The 16,772-nt window shown below is 36.0% G+C and overlaps 1 protein-coding gene and 1 long non-coding RNA gene across 8 annotated transcripts in view; one reads left to right on the top strand and one right to left on the bottom strand.

The window, feature by feature from the left end:
- The window catches only part of LOC141365364 (uncharacterized), a 310,045-nt gene that overhangs the window by 38,766 nt on the left and 254,507 nt on the right, over positions 1-16,772 (top strand). The window lies entirely within an intron of this gene.
- esrrga (estrogen-related receptor gamma a) overlaps positions 12,976-16,772 on the bottom strand; it is a 231,258-nt gene continuing 227,461 nt past the window's right edge. For all 7 annotated transcript variants that reach the window (XM_055172189.2, XM_055172186.2, XM_055172185.2 and 4 more), the window contains one exon: positions 12,976-16,557. In XM_055172189.2, the coding sequence (XP_055028164.1) occupies positions 16,313-16,557 (245 nt within the window). In that variant the 3' untranslated portion in view covers positions 12,976-16,312. The remainder of the gene's footprint in view (positions 16,558-16,772) is intronic.

Here is a 16,772-nt window from a genome sequence, read left to right as displayed (position 1 = left end):
TATTATTATTATTACAGAAAAGCAACCGTTACATTTTTTAGGTAAGAATGAAACTATGATTGTATGTCTTATGTTTTTAACTAAATGGCGTATGCGGTCAACAAATACGTCTTTCGGAAGACACTCCGAAATCCTGGCCAGGAAGCGTCCGGGAATAAAGGCACGTATGGTCACGCTACCTAAGGGGACATGGAGAAAAAAAATAAAGTTTAGTTTCACGTGCGCATGCGAAACTAAACTTTTTTTTAAATTCTGCACATGAAGGTTTGGCGTGAGCACATGCAAGCTTCATGTGAGCACGCCAAAATTTTACGTGAGTGCACGAAATTTTCACGTGAGCGCCCGAAACTTTAAAGAATTTTCTTTTTTAGGTGAACCATCCCTTTAATCTTTTAGCAAGGAACTTGCATATGCACAATGTAGTTCTTAGTAAAAGAATGATTAATAAAACCCTAAACCCAACCAGTTGCCAAATTTTTCCCAAATTTTCTGAATAACAACTGTAAGGTATATCCAACCCTGCACTCACACAAACGCAACAAGCACATAATGTGAATGCATATTTTACAGTACAGTTATTTGTTCTCCTGAGAGTAATTTCAAGATGCCACAAATGCATTTCCCAACATTGACTACAGTTTCATCATCTTTCATGGGTCTGAAGTAGGCATTAGATTTGGACTTTAATCATATTGATTCTTTTTAAGCCCTGAGCCTCTGCTGCATGCACACAAATGCTGAGAATGTTGTAATGAAGACTGGTATCAAAATTAGCCTTTGCATTATCTAAGCTTTTGTTCAAGGAGATACAGCAGCATGCAAATGAGACCACAATCTTTTGCATTCCAGTCACTCACAAGATAAACCCAGCTTGTTTAACACACCAGTGTGCCCATACTCCTTCACTAACTAATAACTACTAAAGATCAACAACAACAAACATCATACTGTTTCTGTTGGATTTGTCCTGTTGTGATGCAGAATGACAAATTACTGCTGGGCTGTATAAATAAACCGTTTCGCATATTGCCAAATCAACACAAACCAATGTCATAGCCTCCCTGGTTGTACTACAGGGAATCTCCTGGCAAAAAAGGCACCGTACGACTGTTAAACTGGCATATGGTTTGTTTTACAATAAAATATGGCACAAGAAACGCCATAAATTGCAATAAAGCCTGAAAGTCATATCTTGAGCTTTATGCTGCTGATGTGCAGTTCTGGGGTATTTTCCCCCAGGGTTCCATAGAGAAATCCCCGTCCTGCTGAGATACATACGATTATATTAGCCTCAAACTCCCAGCGCAGGAGAAAGCCTGCAATAATCTCGAAAAACGGTAGATAGAGCTCCAGCTTGGTTTTTTATTTAGTAAACTTCAGCAATTTGCTTATTGAATGTCTATTATTAAATAGTTCATTTCTTTGGCATTTCCTATAATGACGTTTATTTTTTTTCTGTTTATGTCATTTCTGACATTTAGAAACTTGCATGAAGCTGACATTTCACAGCTTACAATATGAACTGTACAGCAATCTGCAGTGTGTTTTGCTCTTTTAGATTCGGTGAAAATGGATGGGAACTAGAGACAACATTCACTTTCATTTTATGGAAAAGAGCATTCTTCTAGCATCTAGCAAAGCTGCTGTTGTTTACGAGGTAAACAAAACAAAGCACATTCGGACTATAATGAATTAACCATTTTTTTCTTTTTGGGTGAACTACACTCTTAACTCTTTCACCGCCATTAACTCGCTAACTCATCAATTAAAAGAAAACGCTTCCCTGTCAATAAAGAGTATTTCCGTCAATCCGTAATATCGCAACTTATAAAATCCGGAAGTAACGTCTTAGGGCAAAGAGCTGTAGCCTATATCCGTGTATGTTTTGAGGATCGCTCTCAATCTGATCTCCAACAAAAGTCCTTCACAAAAATGGAAATATCTCAGCTTTTTGCTTAAAATTTGGTGTTTTTAAAGAAACCTACCCATATTTGAGAGGTGATACAAAGATAACTAAAGGTAGGATGAAACGTTTATATATTTTTTTGTTTAAAAGAGAGTGTCTGGTCTTTTATTTGATATATTGTATGTATTATATTTAAAGAAGAACATTTTCTGGAAGGCATTAACTTTTGTGAAAATCCTGAAAAATGCTGGCTCTGACTGGCAACTTAAAAAAAATGCTGGCGGGAAAAGAGTTCAATATTATAGGCATTTTTGACTGTATTATTTCATAAAGAAGCTTTAAAATAAAGTGAAAAAAGTTTCTTTAGACTAAAAAGGTGGGGAAAACTATTATTTTAAAGCCAAAAAATGAAAACCATGTCATTATTTACTCACCTTCATGTCTTTTGGACCCCCAATGTGTTTCTTTGTTCTTAGGCCCCCAAATACAGATTTGTTAAAAAGTGTTGTTTTGGGTTTTCTGATTAGGTACTGAATGATGACCATCACCATCCACTACCAAATTACCCAGAAAACCCCTTAAGCTTTAAAAGGTATAAATTGTGTCATACATTTTAAGTATACTTAAGACATTTACTCCTCTACTTTCTTGTTGTGGATATTGCTGTTGTTTCAGTAGTTATGCATTATTTTAAAGCGAACACCCTTAAACTGACTAAACAACAGTTCAGACACAGAGAATGTACTTAAAAAGAGGCACAGGTCAAGACTTTAATCAAATAATGGATTATATTTTAGTTGCCATCAGGACACTTATAGGGCATGAGTTGAGTAGGGTTTTTTATTTAAAGTCCCCCTGTAGTTGATAATGTTATCACTTCAAACTCATCTTTGAGCATCGTAATAGCAGATGTAAAAGTTTTTTGTGATAGTAAGTTCTTTATCAAGCTTTAAAACAGCTTGAATGTAACTTTACACTCTTGCCTCATTTATTATATCCTGATTATATCCTCCACTCTTTTGCACAGACTTATCTCATGGAAAGTTGTGTTTTAGTCATGCAAAATTTTATTAATTTATTAGTGTACATCTTTTTTCATGCCTCGAGCACGAATGTCTTTTTTGTGACACTCGCATGAATTTCTATAAGTAGTTTCTCTGTGGCACAACTTTCTTTTTTGTGTCATTTTATGTTATGTTTTCTCCGTTTTCTCATTGTTTTTTCAGATTTTCTTACTATTGGGTTGGGGTTACGATCACCTTTGTTACATTTTTAGACATCCTATCCCAAACATCCTGAAAAAAGGTGAATTTCGTTCCATGGAGAAAAATAAATTAATAACATTTTGCGTGACTATAACATGACTTTCTGTGAGGTCATGTTGCTTTACCATAGATATATATGTAAATAGATGCTTCATTCTGCTTAGTCCTATTTTACACAATGCATACGTGAATAATCACACTTTTTTAAATAAACTTCCTATGTGCCGCTTTGATAAATAAGGCACGAAATTCAGCTTTTTTTCGTGCCTTGAGCACGAATGTCTTTTTCGTGACACTCACACGAATTGCTATAAATAGTTTCTCTTGTCCGTGGCACGACTTTCTTTTTTGTTTCATTTTTTATGTATTGTTTTCTCTCTTTTTTTTACTATTTTCTTACCATTGTACCATTGGGGTTGGGGTTAGAATCACTTTCTGTTACATTTTTAGACATCCTAACCCAACTCCAGGCGAGAATAGTTTTAAAAGCGGAAGAAAAACATGTAGAAACCAATACATAAAAGTACATCCTAACCCAAACCCCAAGTCTAACCCCAACCCCAAGCGACAATGATTTAAAAATGGGGGGGGGGGGTGAATTAACAATACATAAAATGACATGAAAAAAAAGGTGAGCCACGGACAAGAGAAATTATTTATAGAAATTCGTGCGAGTGTCACAAAGAAGACATTTGTGATAAAGGCACGAAAAAAGCTGAATTTTGTGCCATGGACACAAATAAATTAATCAAATTTTGCGTCACTATAACACGACTTTCCGTGAGGTCATGTTGCTTTTGCACCAGCTTGGACCATAGATAAATATGTAAATAGATGCTACATTCTGCTAAGTCCTGTTTTACACTGTACATGCTGAGCACCACATATTTAAGTTTAAGAGTGTATCTCTCTTTAAATTTAAAAATCAAAATAAACGTCCTATATGCTTTGATAAATAAGGCCACGTGTGTACACACGAGATTGTAAACAAGTTCCAGTGGAAAGCAGGGTAGCAGAATATATGGGTGATGTGCACTTCATGACTGGAAATCCCTGTTGCTGTCAGTGAAAAAGATGGACATAGAAGAACTGTGCCAGTGCATCATCTCTCAGATTGCTCCTCTCCTGTGTACCGACATGGCTGTATATTGAGTTGTCAGATGTGACACTCCAGACACCCCATGCTGGTTCGAAGTAAGAACTGGAGATCACTAGCAAGTCAAGTCACAATGGGCTCTGGAGTGTTCTGCTGTCGCACACGCACACAGTCACTCAGCGCCACGGGAGGTTGAGGTTTCGGCAGACACAAACACCGGCTCTGGTTGTAAGAACCAGTGGACTGAATTAGAAGAAAATAAAGTAAAATACTGAGCAAAATGATAAATTCAACACCAACTTAAACTGTAAGTGTAAACAGAAAAGACTTTCTAAATGGATTACTTTCAAAACAGTTCACACAAAAATACCTTATGTGAATCCACACATTAGTTTTATTTATTGTGCTCATGCTGTTTTATGAAGGCCTTCTCTGAAGAGTTCTCAAGTGCTACTAATTCAAACCCGGTTGACACCCCAAACTATTTATAAAAGTGCACTAACCGAATTAATGGTTCATCGAATGTAGAGTAAAACATTTAAGTGCAAATAAACGTGCAAGTGTGACCCGCTAATGCTCTCGATGAGCCTGCCGCCGTCTGATCCATTTCATCCCGTGTATTAAGGAGACGGTGAACTTGCCTTTTACAGGGATGACAATTAATTGCTTTTGAGTGATCTACCAGTTACATTTAATGTTAAGTAGTCCTAAAATTGAAAAAGGCTATTCTGCTGGAGACGAGTCATTATGTGCCTCGCTAGAATGGTTGAGATGTGGTGCGTGAAGAAGGGTGTAGAAGGGAACTAACCCACTTTGGTTGGCCGATTTGGTTTTTATTTTAATAGCCGATGATGATATCAAGAGAGCGGGGTTGATCGATATCCTATATACGTTGAAGTACAGTATATGATATGACATCTTTTACGTGTAAATGTATTTAAAATGCATTTAAAGGGAAAAATTTCCTTAAAATGAAAATTCTGTCATCATTTACTTATCCTCATGTTGTTTTAAACCTGTATGAATTTCTTTTTTCTGATTAACACAAAAGAAGATATTTTGAGAAATTATGGTAAACACACATAGTGACCATTGACTTCCATAGTAGGAATAAAATATTTTGGAAGTATTGTGATAAATGATGAAGAACATATTTTGATTAATGATAGTAAGTGCACAGTTGATGGGACCCATTAAATTTCATCATTTTTTTAATTCCTACTATGGAAGTCAATGGTCACTATCTGCTGTGTGTTTCCCATTATTTCTCAAAATATCTTCTTTTGTGTTCATTAGAAATAAGAAATTCATACAGGTTTAGAACAACATGAGGATGAGTAAATGATGACAGAATTTTCATTTTAAGGTGAACTATAATTTAAATAAACTTTATTGAAAATATTATAGACGAGAAGTTGTGCTGTAAAAGTGGATACTTTTTATTTTTCTTGTCAAAAACGACAATCGTTTCGCTAGATAAGACCCTTATACCTCATTTGGGATTGTTTATAGTCCTTTGAAACTCCGTTGAAAAAAACTGTTAAGTGTTGAGTTAAGTATTAAATGTTGGGCTCTATTAAAGCCATTAAAATGAGAAAAATCCTGCAAGGTTTTCCTCAAAAAACATAATTTCTTCTCGACTGAACAAAGAAAGACATCAACATTTTGGATGACATGGTGGTGAGTAAATTTCCTGAATTTTTCTTTTAAGAAAATTGAATATTCCTTTAAATATTTATGCAACAATCTAAATTTAGATTTATATAGTCTAAAAAAAACGATTTTAATATAATTAGATTTTTATAAGGTAAAAAGTGTATTCAATTATTTATTTTTTTATGTTTAGCTGCAGTACATCCTGAGTAATATGTAAAGCCACAATTCATAACTTTAGTTATATTTCGTCATCTCTGTTTGAAACATAACACTTGCAAGTTGCTTTATGTACTTCTCTTTACGTTGGTTGAAGTCAAATGACGTCAAATTGACATTTCCAGCAAAATCCCCCATCCAACACCTCAACTTATCATATACATTTGGTGTTCAAAGTCTTTATTTTGTTCTGGCTATATTTTTTATTATTTATTTAATAATAAGTACTATTTAATAATTTGGCACTTATTGTCAAACATTACAAATTCTTAATTAGCTGAAAATCATGTTTTCTGGACAGGGTTTAGATTAATCAAGAACTAGGTCTTCGTTATATTAGGACATGTAAGTAGTTTTTTAAACATACCTTACAAAAAACTATCTATTAAAACTAGTCTTAAACATTAGTCACACACAACATTTTTGTTGAATCAACTCAGATTTACAAGTCATGTCAACTTACTATTATTTATCTTGACAAGAGATGAGTTGCTTCAAGTTATAAAACTATATTTTATAAGTTATAACAACTCATCTGTAGTTATAACAACTCATCTCTTGTCAAGATAAATAATAGTAAGTTGACATGACTTGTAAATCTGAGTTGATTCAACAAAAAACTTTAAGGCAGCAAAGAATTTTTTACAGTGCATGTGTATTTTTCTTCAAGATTGATCATAACTGTTTGAAGTAAGTTGCATAAAAAGGTAGATCGGTCTAATTTAAATCTATATAGTAAGACTAATTGCTAGTTGGACAGACAGACAGGCTCATTTTCCAGCTCCCCTAGAGATAAATATTTGATTTTTACAGTTTTGAAATCGGTTCAGCTGATCTCTGAGTCTGGCTGTACCACTTTTAGCATAGCTTAGCATAATCCATTGAATCTGATTAGACCATTAGCATCGCGCTAAAAATAACCAAAGAGTTTTGATATTAATCCTATTTAAAGGTGCAGTGTGTAAATTTTAGCAGCATCTAGTGGTGAGGTTGCGAATAGCAACCAACGTCTCAGTCCACTGCTCACTAGCGTTGCCACCCGTCCTGGTTTTCCCGGAATTCTTCTCTTTTTTGAGTCACAGTCCCGGAAAATTTATATTCTTTCCCGGGACACGAATTGTCCCGGTTTTTTGTGAAAATGAACTTTTAAAGCAGAATTTCCTGGTTTCAAATTAAAGCGTTTCCTTCCACTGTTTCTGTGTTCATCCAATCCTGTGTCCGTAACCGGGTAAAATAGAACAGGTAACACAGTGGATTGGCCAGGCGTTTACATTTATTTGATTGGAAACTCAACTTATCGCCTAGCAACTACCTATGCTGTCGGTTGGTCGCACGCGTCGCATCCACAGATTCCACACACACATCCTGGATGAAATAGTTTCAGTTAAGTTGCTAGTCAGCTTTTAAAACGATCGGTGGGGTTGGTCAAAGCTGAACTTCAAGTTAGATTAAACTTTAAATGATTTCATTGAGGGACAGCCGAGACTTCTGCAGGCAGCAAAAAGGGATGAGAAATACACATGGAAAAAGAGGTGAGAAATGTCAGTTTAGGTTGCCCAAATTTACTAAGTTAACAAAAACAAAAAGTTGTTTGTAATCTATTATAATACATTTAATCTCCTATATCTGTACAAATGATTATATTTTATAATAGAATAATGCAGTATATGTTTACACAATGTTTATACAAAAGTGTATTTAATGCATCTGGGAGTGCATCTACTTCAGGGAAAGCATCTACGTCAGGACAAATATAGGTAAGAGAGGGAATAGAGTCCTACAACTGTAAACATGGTATATTTGCAAATATTAGTTGATCCCCCCTCCAAAAACAAAACAAAACAAAATTTCATCTGAGTATCCCGGTTTTTCACAAATCAAAGGTGGCAACCCTACTGCTCACCCCTCGCTTTTGAAACGCATAGAGAAGCTACAGTAGCCTCCACCGGACAAACATGTCATCATCTGAGACAACTTAGTAAAAAAGTTTGTCCGTTAAGGGCTTCTGTAGAAACATGGTGGCACAAAATGGCGACTTCCATGTAAGGGGACCCTCGATGTATGTAGATAAAAACGTCTCATTCTAAGGTAATAAAAACATAACGGATTATTACAAAAAGGTCTTTATACACCCGTGATAATATAGTTTTGTATATTATTTTGCATTTCTGTCAAAAGATCCTTTTCTAAAAATTACAAAATAAAACGTAGCGCTTTTCTAAGCGGATTTAAAAGAGGAACTATATTTTATGGCGTAATAGCACTTTTGGGAGTACTTCGACTCGCCTGAAAAGTCCGCTCCCCTTCTCCCTCTCATAATGGGAGAGGGAGGGTGTTACTGCGCCGAGTCGAAGTACTCCCAAAAGTGCTATTACGCCATAAAATATAGTTCCTCTTTTAAATCCGCTTAGAAAAACGCTACATTTTATTTTGTACCACCAAACTTGCTCGTATAACTACTCGTCTTAAATAGGAAAAACGTTGATGTGTTTGGTCACTTCTAACTTTATCTCTACATTGTACAATTGAATGAATGGGGCTAAGCTAAATGCTATCGAAGCGTCGCGGCGCGCTCCGGCGTTTGCGTGCGCGCGCACAGATGGTGGAGGGATGTGTCGACAGTTCTTGGTTAGGGTAATGACACATTTTGGTGTTGAAAATGAGTAGACTGTTCCTTTAAGGCCCAGGACTTACAGTATAAGAGCAGAAGGTGCAACAACATTAGCCCTCTTCCAAGGGTGAACGGCGTCTCAAGAGGGTCAGGTTCAATGCTGCCTTCTTTGCACGTTGTCAAAAATCTGATCCACACACTTTCTTCTAACTCTCTACACATACCTATCGGGTCTTTGTGATGTCTCTCACAGAAACGTAACCAGTGTCGGGGGACCAGAAGACCTGTGAAACGCCATTACCACAGTGTGGCCCAGACCATCAGCACACTAAAGCCTAAGAGAGTGACCCTGCTCTCACACTAAGAAATAAATTGGGTTGATTCTGTGACAAAAAGCCCAAATGCACACATTAGCACTTTACAGATGACGGCAAGCACACAAACTTTTTTCCGGTGGTATACCACATAACATGCAGTACTGTTTGGAGAGACATGGTACTTTGGTATATGAGAAGACCTGCATTTGAAGATACAGTACAGTAATCTCGTTCAACCTCCTTTGACACAATCAAAACCTTCTTGGCTTAGCTTACCTTGGGTACCAAAAGAATGCCAGTACACCAGACCTGCCATCATCTAAAAAACGAAATAAATAAATAAAATAAAATAAAATAAAGGATGCATTCTGCTTCTGATTATATGACTTGGCCACTCCCTCTTTATGGTTATCAGAAACCATTAAATAGATGTGAGAAGAACAGAGGTCAGACTTATCAAGATCAGCAGTTTAACTAATATGTCTAGAATAGATCAATTAATCTAAAACGAGCTTAACTTTGAACTAAAGCTTTATGGGGAACATCAAAATTCCCAATTGGACTATAAGACACTTTCCCGCTCGGGTTCCAAATTGCACCGACGGGACGATCCATAAATTGACATAATGGAGAAATACAAATAGTCCAGCTTTTCCCCTGCATATACCTCAGCGGCTCACAGGGCCACGTCCGAGGGCCCGACGTCAGCGAAGCCCAATCGCAGCGCCCCGTATAACACGAGAGAGAGCGGAAAGTGTTAAAAGAGCCATTACAAATGCCACGGAGCACTTTTAGCGTCTCGCAAGGTTAATGATAACGGTACTTGGCGGCTGAAATGCTCAAGTAGCTTTTATTGTATCATAATAATGAATCAATGGCGTAAAGATAAAATAAAATAAATGAACTCCGAAGTCGATGAGTAAAATGTATGTGCCGCAGCGCAAATAATAAAAAGCGCGGGGGGATGGAAATCCTCCGCCGACGGGGCTCTCTTTAAGTAATATCGTATGATGTCATCTTCTTGAAAAATATTTGCCTGCAGGTTAGTGCACTCTGTTTTAAAGCCTTAAACGCTTTTGCTACACAACATTAAATGTCTCCACACATTATATGATACATATTAGCGACAGAGTTCGTTTTCTTTTTTCCAAAGCCTGGAAACAACAACGTTCTGATACGTTATGATAGGGTGTCAAAACCAGGCTTTGCTTGTAAGTGTATTCTTGTTGTAAATTGCACCTTTTGCTTTACATTCTTCCCTCTTATAGGTGTTCAACTGTAGGAGAAATGAAGTGGCTGTGGTGATGTTAGGAACGTTGTCTTACATCAATGTGTCTGCTTTAAAGCCGCAGGGCATATCGGCTGATTACCCACTGAGTGGACATGCCTCAAACGCTGCATCAAGTTGTCAAGAACTTTCTTCTCATCCACCATTTTTCTTCTCCTTTCCGACGCAATAATATTGTAAACGCGACAGAATGAAGAGTGGCTGCGTGAAGATGCCAGAACAGGAAAAAAATGACAGACTGCCTTTGAAAAGTCGAGTGGCCAGGAAGATGGCACTTTAGTGTTGCCTGGACACCAACATCTTACTCATCAGAGTATATTTAAATATTTTGTTCTTCTTGGGTACTGAGGAGGTGTTCGTGATTAAATGTGAATGTTTAAATTGTATTGATGAGATAATAAGGAGTGTTAAAGGTTGATTAATTGATTTCACATTGATTTCAATCTTTGATATGACCTTACTCAGTCAATAACGAAAATATCAAGAATGCATTTTCACTTAATGTGTTATTATGTATTTTATGACAAAAACTAATTGTGTGCCTAAATATATAGGTAAATATATAAGTTTTTGAAGGCAAAAGGTTAAATGCTCTTTAATTTGAAAGTTGGAGTTGGAGCACCTGCTAAATGCATAAATGTTAATCTAAACATGTTACAAAAATGGTCAAAAATTTGTCCATAGATGTCACTAGGACAGTACCCTTTCAAAAAGTACACCTTATAGCAAAAGTGCAAATTAGTACATCAAAGGTACGTATTGGTACCAAATGTATACATATCTGTATCTAAATACATTAATACCTTTTTAAAGGGTACTGGCCCAAAAAATATATAAATAAATAAATAAATAAATAAAATAAAAGCATGCTAATACAGACCAGTAATACTGTATTTCATGGTGCGTTCACACCAGATGCGAATTAAGTGTTAAATGCGAGTAATTGACATGTTTAGTCAATGCAAAGATGTGAATGACGCAATTTGCAGGGCATAAATTGAACGCTTCGTGTATTTGACGCGAGTTGAAAATTCTGAACTTTGTCGGATATTCGCGCCACACTAACCAATCAGGAGCTTGCTCTAGCACTGACGTGATTACGACGTAGCGAGCAGAGGCAGAAATATGAAACAACAATGGAGGACAACATTATTGTCTGAATTTCACGCGTGAAAAGTTAACTCAAAATGTTCAATTGTCCAACACGAATAGCGCAATTTATTTGTTTATTTCGCGTCTGGTGTGAACGCACAGTAATGATGCTACACTGTAAAATATTTCTGTAAAAATTACTGGTTACTGTTACTGGTAGCTGGTTGCCAGTAACTTACTGTAGATTTTGCATTTATTACTGGCAACGGTTTGTTCAAAGTTAAATGAACATGAAACATTTTCAGTCTTTATCTTCTACAGTAAGTTACTTTTACAGGGTAACGCTATACACACCAAACGCGTAGCATTGTGTTACTCGCTCTAGATTACTCGTGGGATTTAACTTTTTACATTTTTCACTCGAGTTGAATATTTTCAACTTGGGCGCAGACACGTTTGAGGCAAATAGCGCGTTTCCGCGGCAAACACGCCGCCCATATCGCCTCATTCGCATCGCCCCACGCGAGGACGCTGCATTGACTTTGTATGTAATCTACTCACGCAAATCGTTGAACTCATGTTTAAAGCAACACTAAAGAGTTTTTGCTCGTTGCTCCCCCTACAGGTTAGAAGCGGAATTGTCCATTACCACTGTCGTAAATACTGCAGCATAGCTGGCTCTGATTGGATTGTAGGTCTGCCGTAAAGCTTTTTGTAGTTTTGGACCGTGACCCGACGGTTGGAAACTTCTTTAGTGCAGTTTTGGCCGATAGAGGGCTGCAAAACGAATGTGAAAGTGCCATTCACCCTGTTTCGAGTGGATGAACGACTGAAACTTTTTTGGAAACGTTATTTTAAGGTAAAAAAACTCTTTGGTGTTGCTTTAAGGCTAAGCAAACAAATAATTGAAGGCATGCATCTTAAGTAAGGAATAATTGATGATGGGGCATTGAAATATTAAAAAATAATGCACACCCAAGGTGATAATGCAGCACTGTGCAAAGTGTAGTTAAAGAGTTAATTATTCTCTTAAACCACGGTTACAAGAGACATTGCTCTGGTGGTTATTTTAAGACATTTCAAAGGTTAAGTGTGCATTTATCAAAAAATAATGCATAACTGTGGAACATTTCTCAACGAATCAGAATAAAGCATTCAACAGCCCCCGTGGTACACTGTAAAAAAAATCTTTGCTGCCTTAATTTTTTTGTTGAATCAACTTAGATTCAACTTAGTCATTTTAGCTTACTATTATTTATCTTGACAAGAGATGAGTTGCTACAACTTATAAAATTACTTTTTTCAACAATATTTTCAAGTTATAACAACTCATCTCTAGTCAAGATAAATAATAATAAGTTGAAATGATGTGTAAATCTAAATTATTAAACAAAAAAAAATTAAGGCAGCAAATATTTTTTTCTTTGTATAAAGAAGACATACTGCACTTTCACAGTCTAAAGCACATCTCCTCTGGTTTTTATGCAATATAACAGAAAAGAGGTTGTCACACATGAAATCACAGCCCGAGTCAAAACTGGAAGCATGTTTAATATTGCTCTACTATTATCCTGAAAGGCATAATTGGAGTTACACATCTGAACTGATCGTAGTTACAGAATCATAGGTCTCTCTTTTTGCATTGAACAATATATACAATGTAAAATAAATACATTTACACAAATGGACATATTGGTTGGAGCACACTGTAATGATGCACATCACAAAAATATACAAGTATTAGTTTTACCGATGTGGAGCACATCTAAAAACTACAGACATGGTTCTCACTACAGGTCGTATCAGCAACTCCTGGGTTGAAAAAAATATTAATATATTAAGCTTTTCAAATGCTTTCCCTTTCAGTTTTCTGGATCAAAGCCGATCGGAGTTTCTGTGTAAGACTGCCAAAAAGTCTAGATACATTTGGCAGACATGTCGATACGTGAATAAATACAACCGATATCTATAACCTCTTTAACATTGAAAAATAGCAGCTGTTTGTACAATTGATCATTATTTATTCTATTATCCTAGAATTTGCAAAATAGTCCAATAGATACAGAATTTTCGCTTAATTTAATTATAACGTACAACGTACGTTGTTTCGTCAAGTTGAGTTAAATATGAAAATATCTCTAAAAAAAAGATAGTCATGGTTACGTCTCAGTTGCACTTTAATGCTGAATAAATGAGTGTCTTGAGAGAAAAAAATGCAGCATGAATTTAAAACAACTTGGTTTTGCAAGTCAATTTAACCTACTATTTTAAGTTCTAACTTAAAAAAGTTCAATTTGTTAAGTTAATGTAACATAAATATATGTTGATTTGACAAAAATGCTGCATTTTTTTTACAGTGACGGATTTTCATTTTGTTCAAAATTACGTGGTACTTAATAAAAACATATCGCATTGTTTTTCGTTTTGTGGCAATAGCTTGAAAAAATGAATATCTTGAAGACTTAAATCTTGATTTTACTGTCATGAAGTTACACAAAGACTAAATAAATTATATAACTCATTTGAAAGACAAAAAACAAAAGAACAAAAATAAAAAACAATATCACAGAGAAAAAACAGCACCTCTTTGCCAGGAATTGTTCACGTGAAATATTGAAAGTGCCAACTTTTTCTTAACAGCAAAACTCACCCCATATTTTTACCATTTGATGAGTTTCCATGAGCGGTAAAATTTCAAAAAGTCACTTTACACTAACCTTTCCAAAGCACATTAAAGTTTTGAAATAGATAATGGTAGATACAGTGTATTTATACAACAAGACGCAACTAAAACCCCCATACCCGTTTTATTTAAAAAATGATCTGCCCTTTCATCATTGTTTTTTTCTTTTTCATTTTATTAAGCACACAGATTCAAAGTGATACTTTTGAAAACCGACCAAAAGGAACAAAAATGGTTCTTCCCTTTGCAACCTTAAAGTGTCAATATATATATATATATATATTTATACCAATGGAGTTCAGCATGGAAGGCCCTATGTACAGCATTTTGTTTAAAAAAAAGAAGGAAAAGATCAGGACAAAAATGAGAAAATAAGAAATATTTCAAAGCATGTTTTCATTGTAACCTATGATACACAATGTTAGTCTATATGATAGGAATCACACGGATGGTCTCTTGTACATATAGTGTACTTGATTTTAAATATCTGTTATATATATCAGCATTGATTATATTGATTGTTGATCCGTTGATCTAGCAGAGTCTTTTTTCAGGTTTTTCCCGGAAAGTAATTTGAAAACGCATAATTATTTGCTCCTGAGGATTCATACATCCAGTATTGTCTATTATTCTACCCTGTCTGAAATAAAGAAAAAAAAAAATAAACGAATAAAATAAATAAAAGCATACTAAACAGCGAGACCTGTGATCACCATGGGTATTACACTACATATTTTGCATGTGACGGAGGAAGGGGAAAAAACAGATTTAAGCAGACATGAAACACCAAGAAGCTGAACTACATTTTTTTTGTCATTTCGTTCTTTTTTTCTTTGATCTGTTCCAATAAAATGTCTTAGGTTAGATTTATAATCTGTTAAAATTTACAATATACAATGCTTAAGAATATTCAGAAAATACCCCATACTAATACTGACATATTTCTGTGGATTGCTCGCTTTGATATTCAGATGTCATTTGGAAGAAGATTACATCACATTATGATATCTCTGGCACCATTCGTGAAACTAAACCTACGTCGTTTCTTCGTCTGTTCGTGGAGACGTCTTCCCTAAGTGCTATTTTGCTTAACAAAGTTCAAATACGTATGAAATATGATCGATTGAATTTAGAGCCTGAAGTTAATATGTATATATGCATATATAATTTGCTGGAGATAATGGTCCTTCTGGCCATATCACGTATGTAATCTATCATCTTATGACAAGCGCGGACGGAAAAGAGCGAAAGAGCGTTTTCTCAAGCAAGTGTGGCACTAAGAAATTTTTTTGCATACATTTACATCTCCACTTTTTAAACATCTATTGCTTAGAGAAGATAGCAGGTTTTAGTCACCGTGATTCGTAATTACAAAACACGGCGGTCGGTAGAAAAACGTAAAGATCAATTATTAACATCATACGAGGAAATATAGTGTCCGATGACCGTACCATATATTTACACCTTTTAAAAATACAACGTAATAAAATAAATAAATAAATGAGTCCACTGCAAGTTCTCCTTCGTATTGCATGAAAGACTAAAGCATTAGGATAATCCCTGAAAATATAACAATGAAACCGTTAAAAGAGGTTTGGAAGACTTGAAAGAAAACAACAAGTGACACACAAACACATGATCAATCCACATGGTGAAAAAATGGTGAGGAGCAGCTTTTTCAAATCTCTGTTTGGCTATCGTTTCGTTAAACTGCTCCGAGCGCCGCTAATGTAATACTGCACATACAGTAGTCACAAAAGAGGGACAAATCCGTTAGCAAAATGAAAGTCGGACGGTAAAGTTTGGGGAAAGTTTCGCTTGCTGGTGTCCACTGGGTGGACCTCCTTCCTTTGGCAGGGCTGGTCATTCTCGGCTCCAGAATTTCTCTTTTGAAAAGCAACAAAATGTCCGTAGCACAAAAAACGGAGAGGAACGAATCGACAGCTGCTTTGAAGTCCCACTGCTGTGTCATTTTTTCATTTCAATCACATTTTAAATCATTCTTATATTAAGGTATCATTGTCAGTAATTAGAGTACCATTATGTTTTTTAGTTATTATTTGATAAAGTTTATAGACAAAAAAACAGTGGCAGAGAGTTAGTCATCATTATCTGCCTGGGTGAAGGGGCGGAGTCAGCGACATAACCCTCCAACTTGCTCATTATGATGCAGGGGGCGGAGTTAGACCTTGGCCTCCAGCAGCTCCAGAAACAGTTTGTGCATGGGCACTTTGCCGTCCTGTTTAATGCTGTAGAAGTGCTGCACGGCCTTGGTGGATGTTTGCCGGAGCAGCGGTAGGGTCATGAGCAGTTTGCCGGCCCGGCGCGGATCATCTGCGTGCTGGCCCGCCTCATAGTCCTGCAGGGCCTCGTGCAACACGTCCTGGAGCTTCTGCACGGCTTCCACGTCCTCTATATGCATGGAATCTGGAAAAATAATCGATGCGGAATGATGAGTAACTTCATAAAACTTAGGATTCAGTTTTATTAAGTGCACCTTTAATTTTGAGGGGGCACCAATGACATGACTAAAGGAAAAAGTTTAATATAAAGATGTAAAAAAAATTGTTTTGCAAAGGACCAGTGTTTAAATCCTAACCTTTGATACATAAAACCCTAAATTAACAAAGTATATCTGACCC

The sequence above is a fragment of the Misgurnus anguillicaudatus genome, chromosome 7 (genome assembly GCF_027580225.2).
Source record: "Misgurnus anguillicaudatus chromosome 7, ASM2758022v2, whole genome shotgun sequence".
Classification (NCBI taxonomy): domain Eukaryota; kingdom Metazoa; phylum Chordata; class Actinopteri; order Cypriniformes; family Cobitidae; genus Misgurnus; species Misgurnus anguillicaudatus.
Note: the sequence above shows the minus strand (reverse complement) of the source record. Positions and strands in the feature narration are given on the sequence as shown.